The sequence below is a fragment of the Balaenoptera physalus genome (genome assembly GCF_965194825.1).
Source record: "Balaenoptera physalus genome assembly, chromosome: X".
NCBI lineage: Eukaryota > Metazoa > Chordata > Mammalia > Artiodactyla > Balaenopteridae > Balaenoptera > Balaenoptera physalus.
In genome coordinates this window covers 132,913,497-132,932,732 of record NC_138903.1, presented here as the reverse complement: position 1 = coordinate 132,932,732, position 19,236 = coordinate 132,913,497, and the positions used below count along the sequence as shown (strand labels likewise).

General features: G+C 60.6%; 1 protein-coding gene across 14 annotated transcripts in view; it reads right to left on the bottom strand.

The window, feature by feature from the left end:
* Positions 1-19,236, bottom strand: part of ATP2B3 (ATPase plasma membrane Ca2+ transporting 3) — a 64,808-nt gene that overhangs the window by 16,531 nt on the left and 29,041 nt on the right. For 7 of the 14 annotated variants that reach the window (XM_082445661.1, XM_082445659.1, XM_082445658.1 and 4 more), the window contains 15 exons: positions 18,987-19,028; positions 17,316-17,480; positions 16,737-16,951; positions 15,836-16,078; positions 15,222-15,463; positions 12,685-12,919; positions 12,307-12,357; positions 7,942-8,121; positions 7,720-7,807; positions 6,992-7,098; positions 6,503-6,694; positions 4,769-4,982; positions 3,815-4,026; positions 2,826-2,933; positions 1,534-1,716 (listed from right to left, as the gene is read on the bottom strand). In XM_082445661.1, coding sequence (XP_082301787.1) covers positions 1,534-1,716; positions 2,826-2,933; positions 3,815-4,026; positions 4,769-4,982; positions 6,503-6,694; positions 6,992-7,098; positions 7,720-7,807; positions 7,942-8,121; positions 12,307-12,357; positions 12,685-12,919; positions 15,222-15,463; positions 15,836-16,078; positions 16,737-16,951; positions 17,316-17,480; positions 18,987-19,028 — 2,477 coding nt within the window. The remainder of the gene's footprint in view (positions 1-1,533; positions 1,717-2,825; positions 2,934-3,814; positions 4,027-4,768; positions 4,983-6,502; positions 6,695-6,991; positions 7,099-7,719; positions 7,808-7,941; positions 8,122-12,306; positions 12,358-12,684; positions 12,920-15,221; positions 15,464-15,835; positions 16,079-16,736; positions 16,952-17,315; positions 17,481-18,986; positions 19,029-19,236) is intronic. The other 7 variants (XM_082445663.1, XM_082445653.1, XM_082445656.1 and 4 more) reach the window with 3 other exon arrangements.

Genomic DNA, 19,236 nt, shown 5'->3' with positions numbered 1-19,236 from the left:
AGAGCAATTGGAGCTGGGTCGGGGCAGTGGGGCTGGGGTCCAGGACAGAGCATGGAGAAAGGCCCGGGAGGAGCAGGGAGTGATGGGTGTCACACGCTGGCTATGTTGCAAATAGGCTGCAGGGGTCCAGGGTGGGCACAGGGAGCCTCGGTCCAGGCGGAGACGCGGGCGGCTGGGCCAGGAAGGTGTTGGGGGTGGGACCGGAGGTGGCTGGACTGGGCATGTGCATTCGAAGGGCCATGCCAATGTACCAGGTGTGTGGGGAGACGGGAAGAGGGTCTGGGACAGCTCCGGGGCTCTGGCTTGGGCAGTAGACGTGACGGAGCCATGCATCAGGAGCTGGGGGGTGGGAGGAGGTGGGCTTGGGGAGGTGGGGCCTGGGTCTGGGCTAACCTGAGCCCGGGGTGGGTGCTGTGAGGCAGAGGAGGAGGTGGTGCGTGAGGGGCGCCTGGTCGCCATCTGGAGGCTGTGCGGGGAGGGCCAGGCCGCGGGGAACTGGCAAGAAGAGACCAGTGCCCCGGGGCTGCGGGACTTCCAGCAGCGAGGGTCACAGCCAGGCGACAGGGCAGACCACGGTCTCAGTGGGAGGTGGGAGTGACAGGCAAGGAAGATGGAGAGGGGACAGCAAGCTGCCAGGAGAGCAGGGCGGACCACACTTCCGGAAGGGCGCCGGGAAACAGTCTCCAAGCAGGAGGGATGGAGGGACGGCCCAGCTCGGGAGCCGGGAGGACGTCTCACAGACCTTGGTGAGAACTGCCTCTGGGGTGTTGAGGGCTGATGTTAGGCCATGATGAAGTCACAGTGAGCGCCAGGGAAGGACACAGAGAGACAGCAAGTATGGAACATTCTGGCAAGAAGGCTGGCCGGGAAGAGTTGGGGGCAGGAAGCGAGGGTGGCTCTGTCAGGCAGACTCTCACGAAGCCTTTGCAAGTGCCCACAACTGGGCAGTAGTCGTGGCTGTCTGACTTTATAGAGGACAGCCACTGACGGCCTTGACCTTGACCAGCACTGATATTTGGAGATTGGGATGAACAGAACGGACCAACTTGGTGATCAGAGTTCACTTCCCAAATGAAGTCTTTCCACAGAATTCACAATATAACCCAATGAATGGTGAGCTCACCAAAGGCTATTTGAAACGGGCATCTGCCTCATCCCGAGAAGGTCCCTTCCCCATGACCTGGGGCAGCTCCCAGCAAAGAAAACAAGTCCCAGCAGCTATTCAAACCGTGGGTGGCCCGTGCCCCCATCTCCCTGAGATACAGCTCTGGGTCACAGCACACACCGTTAGCTGACACCCGTGCCCACTAGCGGGGAGGGCCACCTGGGCTCTGAGTGAGGTGTCAGGGAGAGGCCATCTCGGTGACATACTGTCATCCGGCACATCCGGCAACTGCCCTTGTGATCATGGCGGCAAGACCCAAGGGCTTCCCTGTTGGTCTCAGGCTCATCTCGCCCATTCTCTGCCTCTGGCTTGCTTGCCCCCCTCGCGAGGCGGGAGAGCCAGAGTGGCCGAGCAGCCCGGCGGCTTACCTGCGTCTGGATCCGGTTGAGGCCCCGGAACCAGAGGATCTGGCCTCTGCGGAGCTCCCGCTCAGCGTGGTCGATCTCTTCCTCGCCCTCAGCCAGCTCCTCGTCAGTCACCTCGTCCTTCCCGGGCCCGTGTCCCGCTTCCTTCAGGCACTTGAGCTGGCTGGTGGGGATGGTGGTGATGACCTGGGTCGCCAGAGGTGACAGCAGGTAGAAGCGGCCATCAGAGGTGGGAGCTCTGCTGGCGCCGGGAAGGGGCGCAGGCCGCCCACCTCCCACTGACCCAGGCCCAGGCCGGTGTGTGCGCCCGCCCCTGCACAGGCCCCGGCGCTGTGTGCAGCTCTTTCCTCAGTGCTTCCTCCCTGCGGGCGGCCCCCGGGCCGCCTCTGCCTGCTGCCAAATCCCGCTCTCCAAAGCAGTGTGCGCGCCGGCGGGTCCTCCTCCATCGACGCCCAGAGGAGTGGCTCATGCCACCTTCCGGCACAGCGTGGATGTAAGGGACTCGCTTCACCAGACTGAGGTCTGGCCCTGGCCTGGCTCACGGGAGGGGACCTTTAGGCCTCTGCCTGATGAGAGGGTCTTGGTTTCCCTGGGGCCAAGGGCAGGCAGGCTACACTGCCGGGGTGATTTGGGGCGCGTCCCTGGGTCGCATGTACCAGCTTGACCTCCGGGGCGCGGAGACTGAGTAACTAAGTCACATGGGCCCCCCAGGCCTCCAGGACCGACTCCACTCAAGTCCCCAGACCGCACCGCTCAGGGGAGCTGCCCTGATGGTGGTACCCGTGCGTGTCATCACACATTACCACTGGGAGAAACTGCACTGCCATGCGACTCCCCTGGCGGGGGACCTGGGAGCTCGTGCCCGGCCTCTCCTGGACCTGCCCTATGTAAGCATGATCTTGGACATCTAGCCTCCAGAGAATGACATCTGCCGTTGAAGCCACCCTGTCTGTGTTACTTTGATGTGGTGGCCTTGAGACATTCTCTTTGCCCTCTGGAAGGTTCAGAGAGGTATCGTGTAGCTTCAAATATGTGAGCATTTTCCAAGCCACCCAATTCTAAGGCACGATTTTCACCTCCTAACATGGAAAGGGGAGTGGCGGGTGGTTTTGCTGGGGGCTGTGACATCCCAGCCAAGGCCCTTTGCATGCTCTCTGCTGAGGCTGTCACTTGTGGCCTTGCACCTAGGTCATGGCCTGTCCCAGAGGCAGGCTAGGGGACCCTGGGCTGCCCACAGTTCCCCAGACAAATGGGAAAGGGGCAGGGCTGGGAAAGCCACTGAGGCAGACACTTACCTGTCCCCAGACCAGCTCCCCAACACCAACAAACAGGCACCAGAGCCACTGTTCCGTAGACAGCGGGGAGCAGCTGAAGGGCTTTCCGCCGAACTGGACGATGACAATCTGTGGGGAGGGGTGGGCGGGAGGTGGGTCCAGCCAGCACCTCTAGCCCTCGGGGCACCCCCTGTCCTGTGAGCCCAGCTCAGGGACTCAGAAGGGTTGTTGGTTCACCGAGTTAGACAGGCAGTTCCTGGGAGCCTTCTTTTCTCTGGCCTCCTTCCCTTCATCCCCCCCTCAGCCAGTGCCTAAAGAAGCTTCCCAGACCGGCTGACCACAGGCCGTGGGTGCTGTGCCGGACGGGCACGTGGCCTCGCTTGGTGCAAGGTGCCCACTGACCCAGGCGCCCCGGACTGTCCCTTTTCCAGCCTTCGGGTGTGGCTCGGTCGTGTTAGCCACGCTCCCGGCTTCTGTGAACGTGATGCTTGAACGTGCATATGCCAGACACTCTGATCGGCCTCGTGCAGCCTCATGGCCCCTCCATGGGAGGAATCCTCTTCCCGGGGTGAGCTTTCCAACTACAGACCAACTGGTCCCAAGCCCGCACTCCAACTCTCTCTGTTCCTGGGCTCTCGCTCTCCAGGCCACTGTCCCCCTCCACAGTCACCCAGGGCTGGGTCCCAGACCACAAGTGGACAGCCCCACACCCCAGAGCCCGGAAATCATTCACCTGCTCCGGGCTCCCCACTCTCCTTCTGCCTGCCCACCAGCCCGGGCGCTTCCCCACGTGGTCCCCGTGGCACAGCTGGCCCCCCTCTGAGAACTGCGAGAAACCAACTACCCTGGCCTCTTGGCCTCGCTCTACCTCACATTTTCTATCGATACACCCTAGTTTTGAACGCTCAGCGCCTCCTGGAGTTAAGGTGGCCTCCCGCCAAGGAATCGAGTTCTAGAAATGAGAGTGGCAGACCCGGAGGGACCTGCAAAAGTGGAGCCACCCCTCCTACCTGGATGGCGAAGGTGCCCAGCACGATGGTGCAGAAGATGGGGTTGCCGAAGATGCCGTGGAAGACGTTGCGCTCGCCGTGGATCTTGCGCGCGTTGATCTCGTTGAAGAGCTGCATCATGACGAAGGTGTTGAAGATGATGGTGTAGTGCTCGGAGGGCGGTGAGTGCAGGGGCGCGTTCCTCCCGCTGTCAATGTCGAAGAAGAGCTCTCCTGCAAGCCCAGGGCCGCGTGAGGGGAGCCGGGCCCAGGTGGGCGCGTCACCACCGGGCGACATGGGTGGAAGTCATGAGTCCCCCAGCCCCCAGGCTAAGCAACGGGAGCTCACAGCCAAGGCCGGGTCCCGACCCGGGGGGTCTGGCACTGAAACCCCAGGACAGGGGTGAAGACATTAAGACCCATTTGCACACTGGCTCGGGCTGGGGAAGGAACGGGAGCTGCAAGGCTCAGGGCAGGCCCGGCCCTCCTCTGCGCTGCCCTGCCTCAAGAACAGCTCTCGGCTCAGCCACGACCAGCTTCTGCTCCCGAGATGGCAGAGAAAGGCCCCGTGAGAGGACCCCCAGGTGCTGCCGTTTGGGGGCCCTCACATGGTGACTCTTGCCCCTTGGCCAGCGCCATCCCTGCACTGAACTTCAAGTGTACTCCCAGGAACGTGTGCTGAGAGCCGAGCCACCACGTGGTCAAGGGTCACCAGACCCGTGGAGAGCCCTCTGACGTCAGGAAGAGAGGCCACACATAGACAAAGCGACAAACCCGCCCCCACCTAAATAAAGGAATCTCCTAAAAGGAGCCGATGCCACACAGAGAACAAAACTCCCAGGATGGCAGGGAGGTGAGGGCCGAGGGGTCCTCACCGGAAATCGGGTCCCCAGGTGTCCATCTGTCCCTGCCACTGCCGGACAGGGCCAGGGCCTGCGGGGCTGGCTGCAGCACAGGGTGCCCTGGGCCAACCTACCGACGAACAGCAGCGTGAAGATGATGGTGAGCTGGTAGACGGCGTGGCCCAGGATGTTCTTCATCATGGTCCGCGAGATCAGGGGCTTGTCCCGGCCGTACGGCTTCCGCAGCAGCAGTGACTCAGTGGGCGGCTCTGTTGCCAGGGCCAGAGAGGCGAACGTGTCCATGATCAAGTTCACCCACAACATCTGCACGGCTTTGAGAGGAGAGTCCTGTGGAGAGGAGCCAGTTACCCCAACATGGGCCTGGAAACCCCACTGGCCCCCCACTCCTGGGAAGAGACTCAGCTTGGGGTGAATGTCACTGGAATTGAATTCATGTGAAAATGCAACAAATCCAACCTTCCCATAAAAACGTGACATCTCCATCCCTATGTTTTCTTAAGGTTAGCAGAGAGTTTTCGCTGGGCTTTCAGATTCCTGCTCTTAAAATGTTGTCAGTCTCCCTTCTCTCACCTGCTGGCAGTGATCTAGAAGGTGTGGTCCAAATTGTTAGCAGGAGGCTGCCACCCCCCGTCACTTGCCCCAGACCATAAAAGAGCCCGACGGATGCATTCCTGCACCCAAGGGCCAGGAGGAGGTAGAAACTGCACTGGATCTTCCTTCTCATCGCCTCTGACTTGTTGGTTAAAAATGAGCCTCACAGAAGACAGACACCAAGGACCATATCCTGTAGGATTCCATTCCTATGAAACTTCTGGAACAGACAGATGCATGGAAACAGAAAGCGAATGGGTGGATGCCAGGGCTGGGGGAGAGGAGAGTGGGGAGTGGCTGCTTAGTGGGTACAGGGGTGATGAAAAAGTTCTGGACTGAGGTATAGGTGACGGTTGCACAAGATGGGCAATGCATCAAAAACCACTGGATGGTACACTTTGGTTCAAATGGCTATTATGGTACAGTCTATGTTATGTGGATTTTATCTCAATTAAAAAATACTTTTGAAAGGGAGACAAATTCTGGACACTCACTAATGGGGAGAATTGGAGAACTGAAAAAGGGGAAGAGGCTCCTGCAAAGGTTAACCACGGAGCTCCCAGCAGACCCAGGACAAGTGCAAATGCAGGTCTACCAAGACTTGCACACGCACGTCCACAGCGGCCACAGGTGGAAACAACCCAAATGCCCATTGATGGAGGGATGCAGAAACACAAGGTGCTCACTCCATACAATGGAACATCAGTCCGCCATCAAGAGGAATAAAGTACCTGCTACAACATGGATGGACCTCGAGAACATTGTGCTAAGTGAAGGAGCCAGACACAAACAACCACCTATGATTTGGTTCCATGAGCTGAAATGTCCAGAATAGGTAAGTCTGTAGAGACAGAAAGCAGATGAGCGGGTGCCAGGGGCTGGTGGAGGGGGAGTGGGGGGGACTGCTCATGGGGCTGGCGCTTCCTTTTGGGGTGATGAAAACATGACGGAACTACATAGAGGTGATGATGGCACAACATTGTGAACGTACTTAAAAGTCACTGAATTGTATACTCTCGAATGGTGAACTTTTTGGTGGGTGAATTCTATCTCAACCAAAAGAGTCTGCAACAAAAAAAACCTGGCTTCCACCACTGGGTCCTCAGGCAGGGGCTCTTCAGCCCTCACCCTGCTGGGGGCGGGGTCCCCTGGGCTTGCTCTGCACACTGGGGTCCAGGCGCACCGGGCGGGAGGAGCCCGGCCATGGGAGGGAGAGCCCGGGGTCTTCCTTGGGCCCAGTGGCCCCCAGTGCCCACCTGAGTGATGCAGGCACCCGTGAAGGCCACAATCACGGCCACCACATTGACCGTCAGCTGGAACTGCAGGAACTTGGAGATGCTGTCGTAGACATTGCGGCCCCACATGACGGCCTTGACGATGCTGGTGAAGTTGTCATCCGTCAGGATGATGTCCGAGGCTTCCTTTGCCACGTCAGTCCCCGCGATGCCCTGGGGGACACACACACCGTGTCCACGGGGCCCCTTCCCCAGCCCCGCTCACCCACTCCAAATGTGTCCTTGTACTAGAGAGGTTTTGCTCACAAACGAAGAGGGCGCCACCGCTGCAGCAGCCACCAACAGGGCAGAGCTTGCGGAGGCCCAGGTGGCCAGGATGTGAGAGAAAGAAACTTCTGGCACTCTGCAACTTGCCTCAACGCTAGCTCCCACATTGCTGCACAAAGCTTACGTCGTCCATCACAAGGCCCCACCTGGCGTGGTGAGCCAGGCTGACGGCGGGTGGCTTACCATGGCAAAGCCCACGTCCGCCTTCTTGAGGGCGGGCCCATCGTTGGTGCCGTCCCCGGTCACGGCCACCACCTGCCGCTGCTCGCCGGTGTTGCTATCTATGATCCCTGGAACACAGATCAGGGCAGGGCAGGGCAGGTCTGGTGCCGTCTGTGGCCCTGGGTGACCAGCCCGGGGGCCGTGGGGGGCCAGTTGGCTCCAGTCCTCTGTGCTCTCCACCATCTTTGGGACCAAGTCCTGTGCCTTGACTGGCAGCCCCATCCCCCTTCTCCCACCCTGGCCCATCACCCAGTGAGATGATACAGGGTGGTGGGATTTGGTAGAAGGCAGGGGCTCGGCACTGGGCAAGTTGGGTAAATGTCTCCCTCTCCTGGGCCCCAGTTTCCCCATCTGCTATGAAGAGAGCTGGCCTCTACTGGCGTCTTCCATAGATACTGGGAGCACAGAGAAGTGGAGGCTCGAGCTCCGGCAGGTCAGCCCTTTGAGGGAGTCTCCGTTACTACCCCCGTTTTCCCAGTGAGGTTCAGGGAGGGCCAGTGACTTCCTCTGAGACACAAGGTCTCCAGCAGCAATGGGTCCAGAGCTGAGTACCCTGAGGCCCAGTTGGAAGCTCAGCTTTGGGCGTCTGGGAGCAGACGACGACCCGAGGGGTGATGGCCACACACAGCCTGCGTCCCGCCACCCGGGGCAGGGGCAGGGCAGGGTGAGGAGTGAGCCCACTCCATTACCTTTAACCAGAGTGTGTTTGTCGGTGGGAGACGATCGGGCAAGGACCCTCAGCTTGGGCCACACCTTGTCCAGACGCTCCTGTTCTATCTGGGAGGGAAAAGCACACAGACGCTGTAGAGCCTCGGCGGCAGGGCGGGCAGGCAGGGCTGAACAGAGGGGGCGGCAGTGGAGAAAGTGCCAGAACCGTGGACTCGAGGGAGGGCTGATGGGCCGGGAACTACCTCGCCTTTCTCGTTTCGGATCCGCCGGTTGAACTCCTTCCCCTCCAGGCACAGGAAGTCCTCCCCGGGCTGGATGATGCCGCACTTGGCCGCAATGGCGCGGGCCGTGTTGATGTTGTCGCCGGTCACCATGCGGACCGTAATGCCAGCGCGCTGGCATTTGCGGATAGCTTCAGGGACCTGGAAGGGACAAGATGGGTGGGTGGGGCCATCAAGGCCAGACACAGCTGTGTCTGGGCTCTACCCGTTCCTCCATCCAGATCTGCAGCACCCCTCCCTCCACCACGCGATCTGGAGGAGGCAGGAGAAACGGCCTGTCAGCTCTGCCCCGGTTGTCAGCCTGGCCTGCAGGGAGCAGGGTGCCCCCCACCCCAGGTGCCTCCTTCCCTGTGCCGGCCCCGGGGACCACCAACGACTCAGACCCAGGCCCTGACACCACGAGCAAGGCTGGGAGAAGCCACTGGAACGCTGTCAAGGGGCACCATCAGAGCCGTGTCCAGCAAGGTGACCGGAGAAATCACCCAGCTCTTTCAACCTCAGTTTGCACTGGGGAAATGGAGACCCAGAGCAGCCGAGCCAGGACCAGTCCCATTAGCAGGCCAGCTGGCGGGGGCCGTGCCAGTGAGCTCCGAAGGACAAGAAAGGAACCTCTGGCCCCAGCTGCCCTGCCAGATGGCAGGACCCACCTCGGGTTGGACCCTCTCGGGCCCTGACTCAAGGCAGGCTTGTTGGCCGAGCTCTGGGAAGCTCTCACTTGTTTCCCTGCCACTTTTTTTTTTTTAAATAATATAAAACCTAAGACATTTAGAGCCGTAGGCTTGACATGATAAGGCATTCGCACGGCTCATTAGGGGAAATGGGACATCGCTCTGGTTACTTAGTACATCTCCATTTTCCAAACATAAGATTAGATTCCAGAAAAGAGAGAAGAACAAGACATTCCTCTAGTGCTGAGTGGAAAATGGGCTGAACGGAGCGGAGACCAGCTGGGAGGGGATGGCATTGTCCCAGAGAGTGGAGACACTCCCGTTCCAGTGAGGAGGGGACTTGTGAGCCCGAGACAGCAGTGCGGAGGAGAGTCATGCCGACTGCGCCTGAGGGGCCGGGAGGGGAGAGGAGGAGGAAGAACGGCCTCAGACCTAGGCCTGTGAGGTGTCCGATGCGGCCGGGGTGAGGGGTGCAGCCTGGGGACACCCGGCTCCCTGCTGTGTCCACTGGGCCCAGCACACCGCACTGTGGGCTCCCAGTCACCGCCGGGCTGAGCCGGAGCCCTGGGGACAGTGCCGGGTGTGGCCTGGCGGCCAGGCCAGGGGAGCTGCGGCCAGGCGCTGGGGGTCAGGGCAGCTGGGAGACCCCAGGGGAGACGGGCAGCAGGCGGGGCCAGGTGGGCTGCAGGGGACCACTGGCCCGGGAGGTCCGGGCATGCTGGTGGCCCCTGAAGCCAGGGGGTGGAGGCTGTGATCTTAGCCAGGGAGAGAGTGGGAAGAGGAGGGGGACCCAGGGCCCAGCCAGAGGGGGTCCCACTTCAGGGCTGGGACAGAATGACCTTATGATCCCTGCGGCAAATACGGCCAAGCGGCCGAGAAGGCCCAGCCCCGGGAAGGGGGCTTGCATCCCGCACCCCCAATAATGCGTCTCCTCACTCTCAGCCTCAGGGATGCTTTCTGCTCTCTGGGGATCCTTGAGAGCTAGAGGATGAGCTGCGGGGAGATACCTCCCCTTCCAGCAAGCTCCCCGCCCCCCGCCCCCGGCTCTGACGCGTCTGGGAGCAGCCCCTCTGCTGCCACCAAGTGGCCGTGATGAGCCTGAGCCCGGGGAGGCCCGGATCCAGCCTCTGCTGGTCTCCCCCGTGTGGGCTCAGCCCAGGCCCGGCTCCGTCTCTGGTCTGAAAGGCGCTTGGCCTCCCAGCCAGGTGGCAGGAAGCTCCCTCCGTCTGCAGGCGCCCTCTCCCTCATCAGATGACTGTCCTTCCTCGCCTGCCTCCCTGCTGTCCCACTGGGCCCAGCCGTGGTCCCTGCCTGATGGCTGAGGCCCGACAGCACAGCAGGCAGCCAGGTGTCTGCAGGAGCCCCCAGGCCCCTCTGGCATAAGTACAGCCTGCCTACAGGGTCCATCCAGCACCCCAGGGCAGAGACACCCCCCTGCCAGGCCCTCCTCGGGCTGCAGCCGTCCCAGGCCCCCAGGCATCCTGGCAAGTTTAAAAGCACCCTATCGGCCTTCCTGCCTGCCGTCAGCCCCTGAGGCTCCCCTGGGCCCTCGGGGCACCCTCCTTGGCCACCGCGTGGTTGGCCGGTCCCCGTGGGGTTCTGCCTCACTTCCCCACCTGCTGCCCAGCCTCTCACTCAGTCACTCTCCAGCCAGAGAGGAGCTAGCCTGTCCCCTGGGCCCTTTTACCAAGGCCGTTTCTGGATCTTAAACGAGCTGCCCCATTGCCTGGCCTTGACGGCTCTCTCACCCTGTGCTTCTACCCGCCGGGGCAGCCACTGAGGCTGAGCCTTCATGGTGACCTTCAGGGAACTTTTATCCATGTTTTTTCTAAGATGAAAACGTATAAAAACAATAATATCCCTCTCTGAGAAGAGCACTGACCAGGGTAAGGGCTGGGCCTCACCCCGCCTACGTGCAGCCCTTCAGGACTGTTCCATCTAGACCCCCCTCCAGCCCCCAGTCTAGCCTCATTGGCGCTTCTGTAAATGAGCCGCCGTGGGCCAGAAGATGGCCTCTGCAGCTCTGTCTTGGAGATCTACAAATACATCTCAGGCCTCCAACTTTACATCGATGACTAGAGCTTCAGTTTGCAACAAATATTTATGCCGGAAATGAGGGGAAGCTTGCAGGGCTCCTTGGCCCAGGGGGTCAGGCAAGAAGGGCTCCCTGTGCCATGCGGCTGCCAGCCGCTTCACACCTCACACCCCTCCATCCGGGCCGAGGGCAGAGCTGGAAGGGCTGGGTGGGTTGGGTATGACGCTGTTGAAATGGCCGTGGCCAGGGCCCTGGGAGTCCGTGAATGTCGCCTTCCTGGGTCTGTGAGACATTCCAACAGGAGCCCTGGCTTTCCGGCGGCTTCACTCAGCCCCAGTTATCTGGATGGAACAGTCTAGAGCTGCTACTGTCGACACCTCCCAAGGAGTAAGGAGAGAACGGCCGTCACCCTGGAGTGGCCACCCGGGGGCCGGCGGCGGCGAATGGCTCTGTGCAGACGGGGAGGCCGTCGGGTCTATGCAAGGGCCACACGGCTTTAGGATCGGCTCGCCGTATGGACACAGCCTTCCTCCGCGCCTCAGCTTCTCCGTGGTCCGGCGAGGGGAAAGGCCCAGTCCCTGCGTCCCTGGAGGTAGCCCCGCCGCCCTCAGCAGCATCCTGTGCCCCTGCTGTCCCAGGCAGCTCCTCTCCCCACCTGCCTTCTCCGGGCCCACTCCTCGGCTCGAAGTCTCCCCCCTTGCCTCTGCCACCGCCCGCTGCCTCCTGGGGCCAACTCCGCGTGCCCCCTCTCTGCACACGATGGTCCCCATCTCCTTGGAAATCGGGGACACGCTGTCGCTGATGACCCCTGACTTCTGAATGGAGGGTCTGTGGTGCCTGACCCTGTACATGAACGCCTGTCTCCCGAGGGAGAGCTGAGGGCAGCCCGTGCACACACGTGTTTTCAGGCTAATTGGCAGGATCAAGGTGCCCGTGCTTCTGACACGAGGTGGGCGCCACTGGAGAGGCCCTGGGAGAGAGAGGGTCCTTCCCTGCCTCACAACCTGCACCCTCCGTGCCTTGCACACTCTCTCTGGGGCCTGGTGGCCTGCAGCTGCCGCCAGCACCCCGCTCCAGGGCCAGCCTGGCAGGCTCCCTCCCTCGGAGGTCTCGCATCTTGAAGGACCAACACCATCTCCATTGCTCTTCCTCTCTGCACCCTGACCAACTTCTGCCCCGTTGCTCTGTTCCCTGTTCAGCGAAGCTCTGGGTGAAGTTGTCTCCACACGCTGGCTCCCCTGCTCAGCCACACGGTCCTCACGGTCTCCCCTCCCTGCCTGGCCCCTTCCTTGGAGTCTCCTTCGCAGGCTCCCCCCACCTCTGCTCGGCTGCACCCACGACCATCACTCATGAAAAGACGCTTCTGGAGAATGTCTCTCTGGCCAGGACCTAACCACGTGACATCTCCATGGGAATGTCCCGAACTTCACTCGGCCCCAACCAAACCCTCGACTGAGAACTGCCCTCCCTTCCCCCAGCCCCCCAAACACCATCTACCCAGTCCTTGGAACCAGAGCCCTGGGAGCTGTCCCCGGCTCCTCCCTCTCCCTCACCAACCCCTCTGGTCCATCAGTCCTGCGGGCGTTGGCAGCCGTCGAGGCTCTAACTGCCGCCCTCTCTTACCTGGCAGAGGCCAAGCAGGAGGGGGCCTTCCAGACGGCAGGACCGAGCCTCCTGAAGGGTGCAAGGGCAAGAGGACAAGGGTGGGGGTCCAGTGTGCCGGGGAAGGTCTGATCTGGGGCATGATGGCCATGCCCCTGGAGGACCCCGAGGCTCTGCCATCGCCCACCCTCCCCGGTTGGTCCAGCTCTGGCGGGCTGCCGTTTGTTCTGCCTAGAAAGTCTGGCAGGGAGTGGCGCGACGGCCAGGAGGGCAGGAGAAAGGTGCGGTTCCCTCCTTGCATTTATGTCCAAAGGCCTCACCACCGAGGCCAGATGCGAAGAAGGGTGGCCCCTCCACCCGTCCCGACAAGCCGGCAGCTCACAGAGGGGCTCTGGCTACCTCGGGCCGCACGGGATCCTCGATGCCCACAACGGCTATGCAGGTGAGGTCGCCCACGACCTCGTTCTCGTCGTCCCAGTCGGGCTCCTGGGCAGCGGAGAAGTCCCGGTAGGCGATGCAGATGGTGCGGAGCCCATCGCAGGCCATCGGCTCGATGACCTTCTTCACCATGTCGTCCCGGTCCCGGGGGCGAAAGCTGCGCGGTTCCCCATTGCTGTTTAAGATATTGGTGCACCTGGGGTGGACGGAACAAGAGGAGCCAGCGCCGTGAGGCAGGGGAGCCAGGCCTCCGGCTGAGCCCTCCATGTGATGCAGTAGAGGGCTTCCCCAGAAGGGAGGCGCTGCGCGGCCTAACAGCGTACCCCCTCCGTGTTCTTCCCAGAACCTCAGAATGTGACCTTATTTGGAAAGAGGGTTGTCGCAAAGTTAAGATGAGGTCCCAGTGGAGGAGCTTGGGCCTTCAATCCAATGCCTGCTGTCCTTATAAAAAGAGAAGCGGACACCTCGAGACACAGACACAGGGACAAGGCTGTGTGATGATGGCGGCAGAGATTGGAGAGATGCAGGTACGAACCGAGGGAGGCCAAGGTGGCCAGCCGCCCCCGGCAGCTGGGACAGACAAGGGAGGACCCTCCCTTGGAGGCCTTGGGGGGAGGGCGACCCCACCCACGCCTTGATTGAGGACTTCTGGCCTCCAGCACTGGGAGAAAATAGATCTTTGTTGTTCTAAGCCACCAGGATGATGGTACTTTGTTTCCACAGCTCCGCACAGACTCGATGGGAGTTGGGGGGCTGTCACTCTTGCCCCGTTGCGCTTTAGGGAGAGAGGTGGGACATCAGCAAAAACCGAATGCCACAGAGCAGGGCCACGACAAGGCAGCGACCACAGAAGGGCTGGGATGGGGAGGGCTGGCAGGATTCAGGTGCAGAAAAGGAAGGAGCAAAGGAAACACGGGCCCCAGAGGCCGGCATGGCAGATGGACAAATGGCGGCCCCGAGCAGACTGGTGAGGAAGGAAAGAAGCCGGCTGTGGAGGCCAGGGGAGGGGCCCAGAGGTCCTGCTCGGGACTCTGTCCTGAAGGCCCCAGAAAGCCGGGGGTGAGCACTGAGGCACAGTCAGGCCAAGTCTTAGGAGGGTGCGTGGGCGCTGCAGAGGCCAAGGCCAAGGGGAGGTGTGAACGCCGAGTGGGTGCGGGGCATGGTGCACTTGGAGGCAGAGCTGTGTGCCGCCCACCTCAGTTTCCCTAACAGCTTTGTTGAGATACAATTCACACAGCACACGACTCACCCGCTTAAAATGTCCCGTGCAATGGCTTTTAGTATATTCACAGTCGTGCTACCATCACCACAGTCAACCTGAGAACATTTTCACCACCTCTAAAAGGAACCCCGCACAAGCGACAAAAGAGAGAAAGAGATAAACTGGACTTCACAATTGAAAGACATTTGCGCATCCAAGGACAAATCAAGACAGTGAGCAAAAATCTATCAAGGGAGTGAAAAGATGGCAGCCCACAGAATGGGAGAAAATACTTCAAAATCAGATATGTGTTAAGAATCTAATATTCAGAACATATAGAAATTCTTACAGCTCAACGATCAAATGACAAAGAATTCACATCCAAGATGGGCAAGGGCTGGAATAGATATTCCTCCAGAGAAGACAAACAAACGGCCAATAAGCACATGAAAAGGTGCCAATATCACTAGTCATCAGCAAAATGCAGATCAAAACCACCATGAGATCCCGATGGCTATAACAACAACAACAACAACAATAATAATAATCAGGTAATAACACGTTGGTGAGGATGAGAAGCTGGAACCCTCATGCACTGCTAATGGGGAAGTAAAGTGGGGCAGCCCCTGTGGAAAACAGTTTGGTGTTTTGTCAAAAAAGGAAACATGGAATTACCATATGACCTGGAGATTTCACTCCCAGGAATATACTCAAGAGAACTGAAAACACACATTCAAGCAGAAACTCGTACATGACCATTCAAAGCAGCATGATTCACAGTAGCCAAAGGTGGAAACAACCCAAGTGTCTGTCGATGGATGACTGGATAAGCAGATGTGGTCTACCTCAGCAATGGAGTATTATTCAGCCGTAAAAAGGAATGAAGCACTGATATGGGCTACAACTTGGATGAATCTTAAAAACCTTAGGCTCAGTGAAAGAAGCCAGGTGCAAAAGGCCACATGCTATATGATTCCATTTATATGAAATGTCCAGAATAGGTAAATCCGCAGGGACAGAAAGCAGATTAGTGGCTGCCAGGAGCTAGGGGGAGGGGGATGGGAGTGCCTGTGCAATGGGCACAGGGTTTCCTTTGGGGTGATGAGCTTGTTCTGGGATTGGGCGGTGGTGATGGCGCACAACCGTGCGAATGCACTTAATGCCACTCAGCTGTCCACTTTAAAGCGATTAAAAGGGCCAATTTTATGCTATGTCTACTTTACCGCAATAATACAACCAGAAACGCCATACGCTTTAGCTAGCCCCAGCCCCAGGCTGGGTCCTGCTGCCCACTCACTTTTTCAGCAGGATCTCCGAGGCGCCCTTGCTGAAGAGGCGGAAGCCGCCGTCGGGCGTGTGTATGACTGTGCTCATGGACTTGCGGACCGAGTTGAAGGTGTACACTTTGTAAAGCTTATCTTCCGGAATCTGCTCCCGCACGGGCTGGAAGTCCCGCTTCAGGTCCAGGACGAAGCCCAACAGAGCGCACTCCGTCTTGTTACCCACTTGGCGCGGGAGGGCGCCTTCCTTCTCTGGAGGCTGCGAGGTGAGGAGAGCCAGCATGGCCCTGGAGGCCCAAGGCCACCCTCCTTACTGTCCCCGGGCCCCAGCCCAGTCTCGGCCGCCACGTCTTTCAGGTGTGGCGCAGGGAGCCAAGGAGGGCCTCCAGTACGGACTAGATGGGCAGGTTTTCCACGATTCACTGGGCCGGGAAGGGCTTCCAGAACCTGCAGGCCCCGCCCAGTGTCCGGGGACGAGGAGGGAGACCAGCACCCTAGAAATGATTGTGGCTCGGCTCAAAAGTCCTTAAGAGAGCCTGGCAAGCCCCTGGTGACAGCCCATGCCACAGCCGGGCTGGGCTCCCTCCCCTCATCCTACCCCCGCCTTGGCCTGCCCTTGCTCCCAGCTCACTAGTATTTTGGTGGTGTAGGCACTGTTGATGGAGATGGCGTGGACCAGGAGGTCGAGGATCTTGGGGGTCAGGACGCTGGGGGCCGGAACCTCTTTGTAGTGGGTGTCCCCGAGGTAGGACTGCACCACGGTCATGCGGTTGGTGGTGAGCGTGCCCGTCTTGTCCGAGCAGATGGCCGTGGCATTGCCCATGGTCTCACAGGCGTCCAGGTGGCGGACCAGGTTGTTGTCCCTCATCATTTTCTGTAAAGGGCACAGATGGAGGCTTGGGTAGCCAGCTGTCCTCGCGGGGCGGGGGAGCAGGAGGCAATCAGCACAACGGCATGTATGATTCTGCTCCGCCCACCAGCTTTCCTCGCGGCACTAACAGCCCGGGACCTGGGGCAGCAGGTGCACAGCTCAGATGGCGGTGGGGTGGTGGTCAAACCGAGGCAGCGGGCCTGTGAGACGTAAGGACTCTCATCAGACAGGCCGAGCAGTTGACTCTGGGTGGCCACTCTCCCTGGAGCTCAGCTGGAGCCTCCCTGCTGCCCAGAGCCCCCTCTCGGGTCACCGGCAGGCCCTGTGGCTCCCCTGCCCACCCTGATCTCTGCCCTGCCCACTGTCTCCCAGTGGTCCCCCTTTCCCCCTGCCCCCACCTCAACTCCCTGGCCCTTCGGCGACCCTGCCCACATCCTGCAGATGCTAGCTCGTCACACCCCCCTGCCCAGGAAGCCAGGTGCGCAAGGATGTGCAAGTCCAGCTCTGCGCCCCTGCTCGGCCTCCCGTTCTTCGCCTGAGCAATCCCAAACTTCATCCAGTCCTTGCTTCGTCCAAGTTGCTTAATGGCTTTGCACCCCAAGTTCTGGGTCTGCACCCTGGTATCACGGAATTCTTATTCCTGTTGTGTTTATTTTATTACCTTGACAGAGTAAGCTAAGGAGATGGTGACAGCAAGAGGCAGGCCCTCTGGGACAGCCACAACCAGCACGGTGACACCGATGATGAAGAACTTGACGAAGTACTGCACGTAGACGGGTGTGCACTCTGCCAGCCACGCCCGGCCCTCCACCACGAAGGCCTCGATCACAAAGTACAGGACCAGGATGATGACGGTGATGGCGGACATCACCAGCCCTGCCCAGTCGCGTCAGAGGCCACAGAGGGTGGAGGCAGGAAGGGTGGCCGGCAGTGGTGAGGGAGGGAGAGAGCAAGAGGGAAGAGGTAAGGGACGCTGCAGCCACATTCCCTTGACCCCGAGTCGGGGGAGGTGCTCCTTGTCCCCGGCCTTACAGAGTTTTGCAGTCCACGCTCGCCAGAGGGGGCGGAACCAGGCCCTGAAGGCCATCACCTGCTCCTAGCCCGTGCCCTTGCTGCCTGGCCCACACCCCATGTCACATCCCTTTCCCACTTGTTCTCCTTGGTCCGGCCTCGAGTCCAGGAGCCCAGTGTCCCCCCTGCCCGTCGGTGGCCCCTGGGCCGCCCCCTCGGCTGCCCCCACCTGCTTTCCCGATCTGCACAGCCAGTTTGGTGAGCTTTCCCTGAAGGACCGACTTCTCCTTCTTGGGCACGTTGGCTTTCTTCTTTTCCCGCTCCTCCATCTCCCCCCCTTCTGCACTCTTCAGGGGCTGCATTTCCATGGCAACCGCCCCATCCTGCTTCTTAGCTGCACAAAGAAGAAACCCGCAGCCAAGGTTAGGGGCTGGCGGCTGGGGTGACGGCTACAAGGGGCTTTCACGGAGAAAGATATGCCACACCATCCGAGAGGAAACAGGGGGCTCTGTCCTCTCCCTCCTCTCTCATCAGCCCAGGCCCTCCTGAGGTGGGCAGTGGCTCCAGCGCTGTCCTGGGCAGGACAGAGATGCTTCTCTTGGGGCCTCGCAGGGGAAGGGAGGACAGACACAAGCACTGGTAACTTGGGCACAGACAGCGTGGCCAGTCCTGCAATGCCCCAAATCTCAATACCTGAAAGCAGAGGCCTGGGGCCCACGGAATGTTCCAGAACCCAGAGCTGACTCTTGCCCACTGCTGTCTTAGCCATGTTCCCACTCCCCTCAGGGAGGCCCAGGAATCCCCGCACCCTCCTCCCCCGCTCCCCGCTCAGGCTGTCTCTCCTGCCAGCCCTCAGGTGGACACCCTTCCGGGGGACGCCTCGACTTCCGTCGGGGCCCCAGCTCAGCACGTGCGCAGGCCTCAGCCCGCTCCCCGGCTGCCGGCGGGCAAGCCTTGCGCCTTTCTCTTGCATGGGGCCTTCGCTCCTCTCCCCTAGATGCCTCTCCGCCTCCTCTCTGGAACCGGCAGCCCTCTCACAGCCCCCTTGGTGGACCCTAATGTGGTGGTGGTGCGTCCCCTGCCCCACGCCCGCCTCTGGCCCGTCCACCACCTCACACACTGCCCTGTGTAATCTTATCCATCTCCCACCGGAGGGGGCACCCAACCCTGCCACTCGTCCTTGTCCCCACCATGCAGTGTCAGCCGCTCCCTCTTTCTCTGTCTCCCCACCCATCCCTTCTCCCCTTGGCTGCCTGAGACCACTCACCGGTGGCCTCTTCTTTCCACGGCCTCGGGCCACAGCCTCAGCGACTCTCAAGGTCCCACCCCGCTGGGCCTCTACCCCACTGACTGCCACTCCCTGTCCCTGCCCGGGGCCCTGGCCATTGGACTGTCCTCCTGTCCCAAATGCCACCCCAACCCCAGCCGGCCTCTGAACTCCAGTCGCTTGCCTGCGTTCCTGGGTCCCACACTGCACTTGAGTATTGCCCCTGGGTTCACGTCTGTGGATTGTGACCTTCCCGAGGGCCAGGACCATACTTTATGCATCTTTGGATTCCCAGCACCTACAGCCCTTCACCCTGGCTACAGAGCATCGGCACCCACCAGGCATTCTGGCTGAAAGGGGAGCAGGCGTCCAAGGCTCAGCAGAAAGGCAGCTGAACCAGGAAACCCACAGGCCCGAGTAAGTCTCGGGTGAGTCACCCCTCTGGAGCCTCAGTTTCCTCACCAGGATGCTGGCTCATGGGCCATATTTGCGCACTTCCGGCGGGGTCTGCAGAGCAGCCGCCCCGCCCCACTCACCTGGCCTCCAGGTGCTGCTCCTGCAACCGAGGCGGGCGGCCCCCCCACCCTGCGCCGCACCCTCTGCCACCCATCCTGAGCGCAGGGCGCGCATTACCTTTGGTCTGGCTACTCTCCATCGCCCCATCCTGCTGCTTGCCTACAACGGGAGAGGAACGACAGACACGGAGACTTGAGAACGCCCACGTGGCCTTGGCACACACACGCGCACACAGGACAGCGGGGCACAGACAGTGCAGCCAGTGAGGGCGGTGAGAGGAGCCGGGCGGGGGAAGAGGGTCTGGTCTCCAGCCCTCCAGAGACCCCGCAGGCCAGCCCTGGACAGACCCTGGCTCACGAACGGTCGG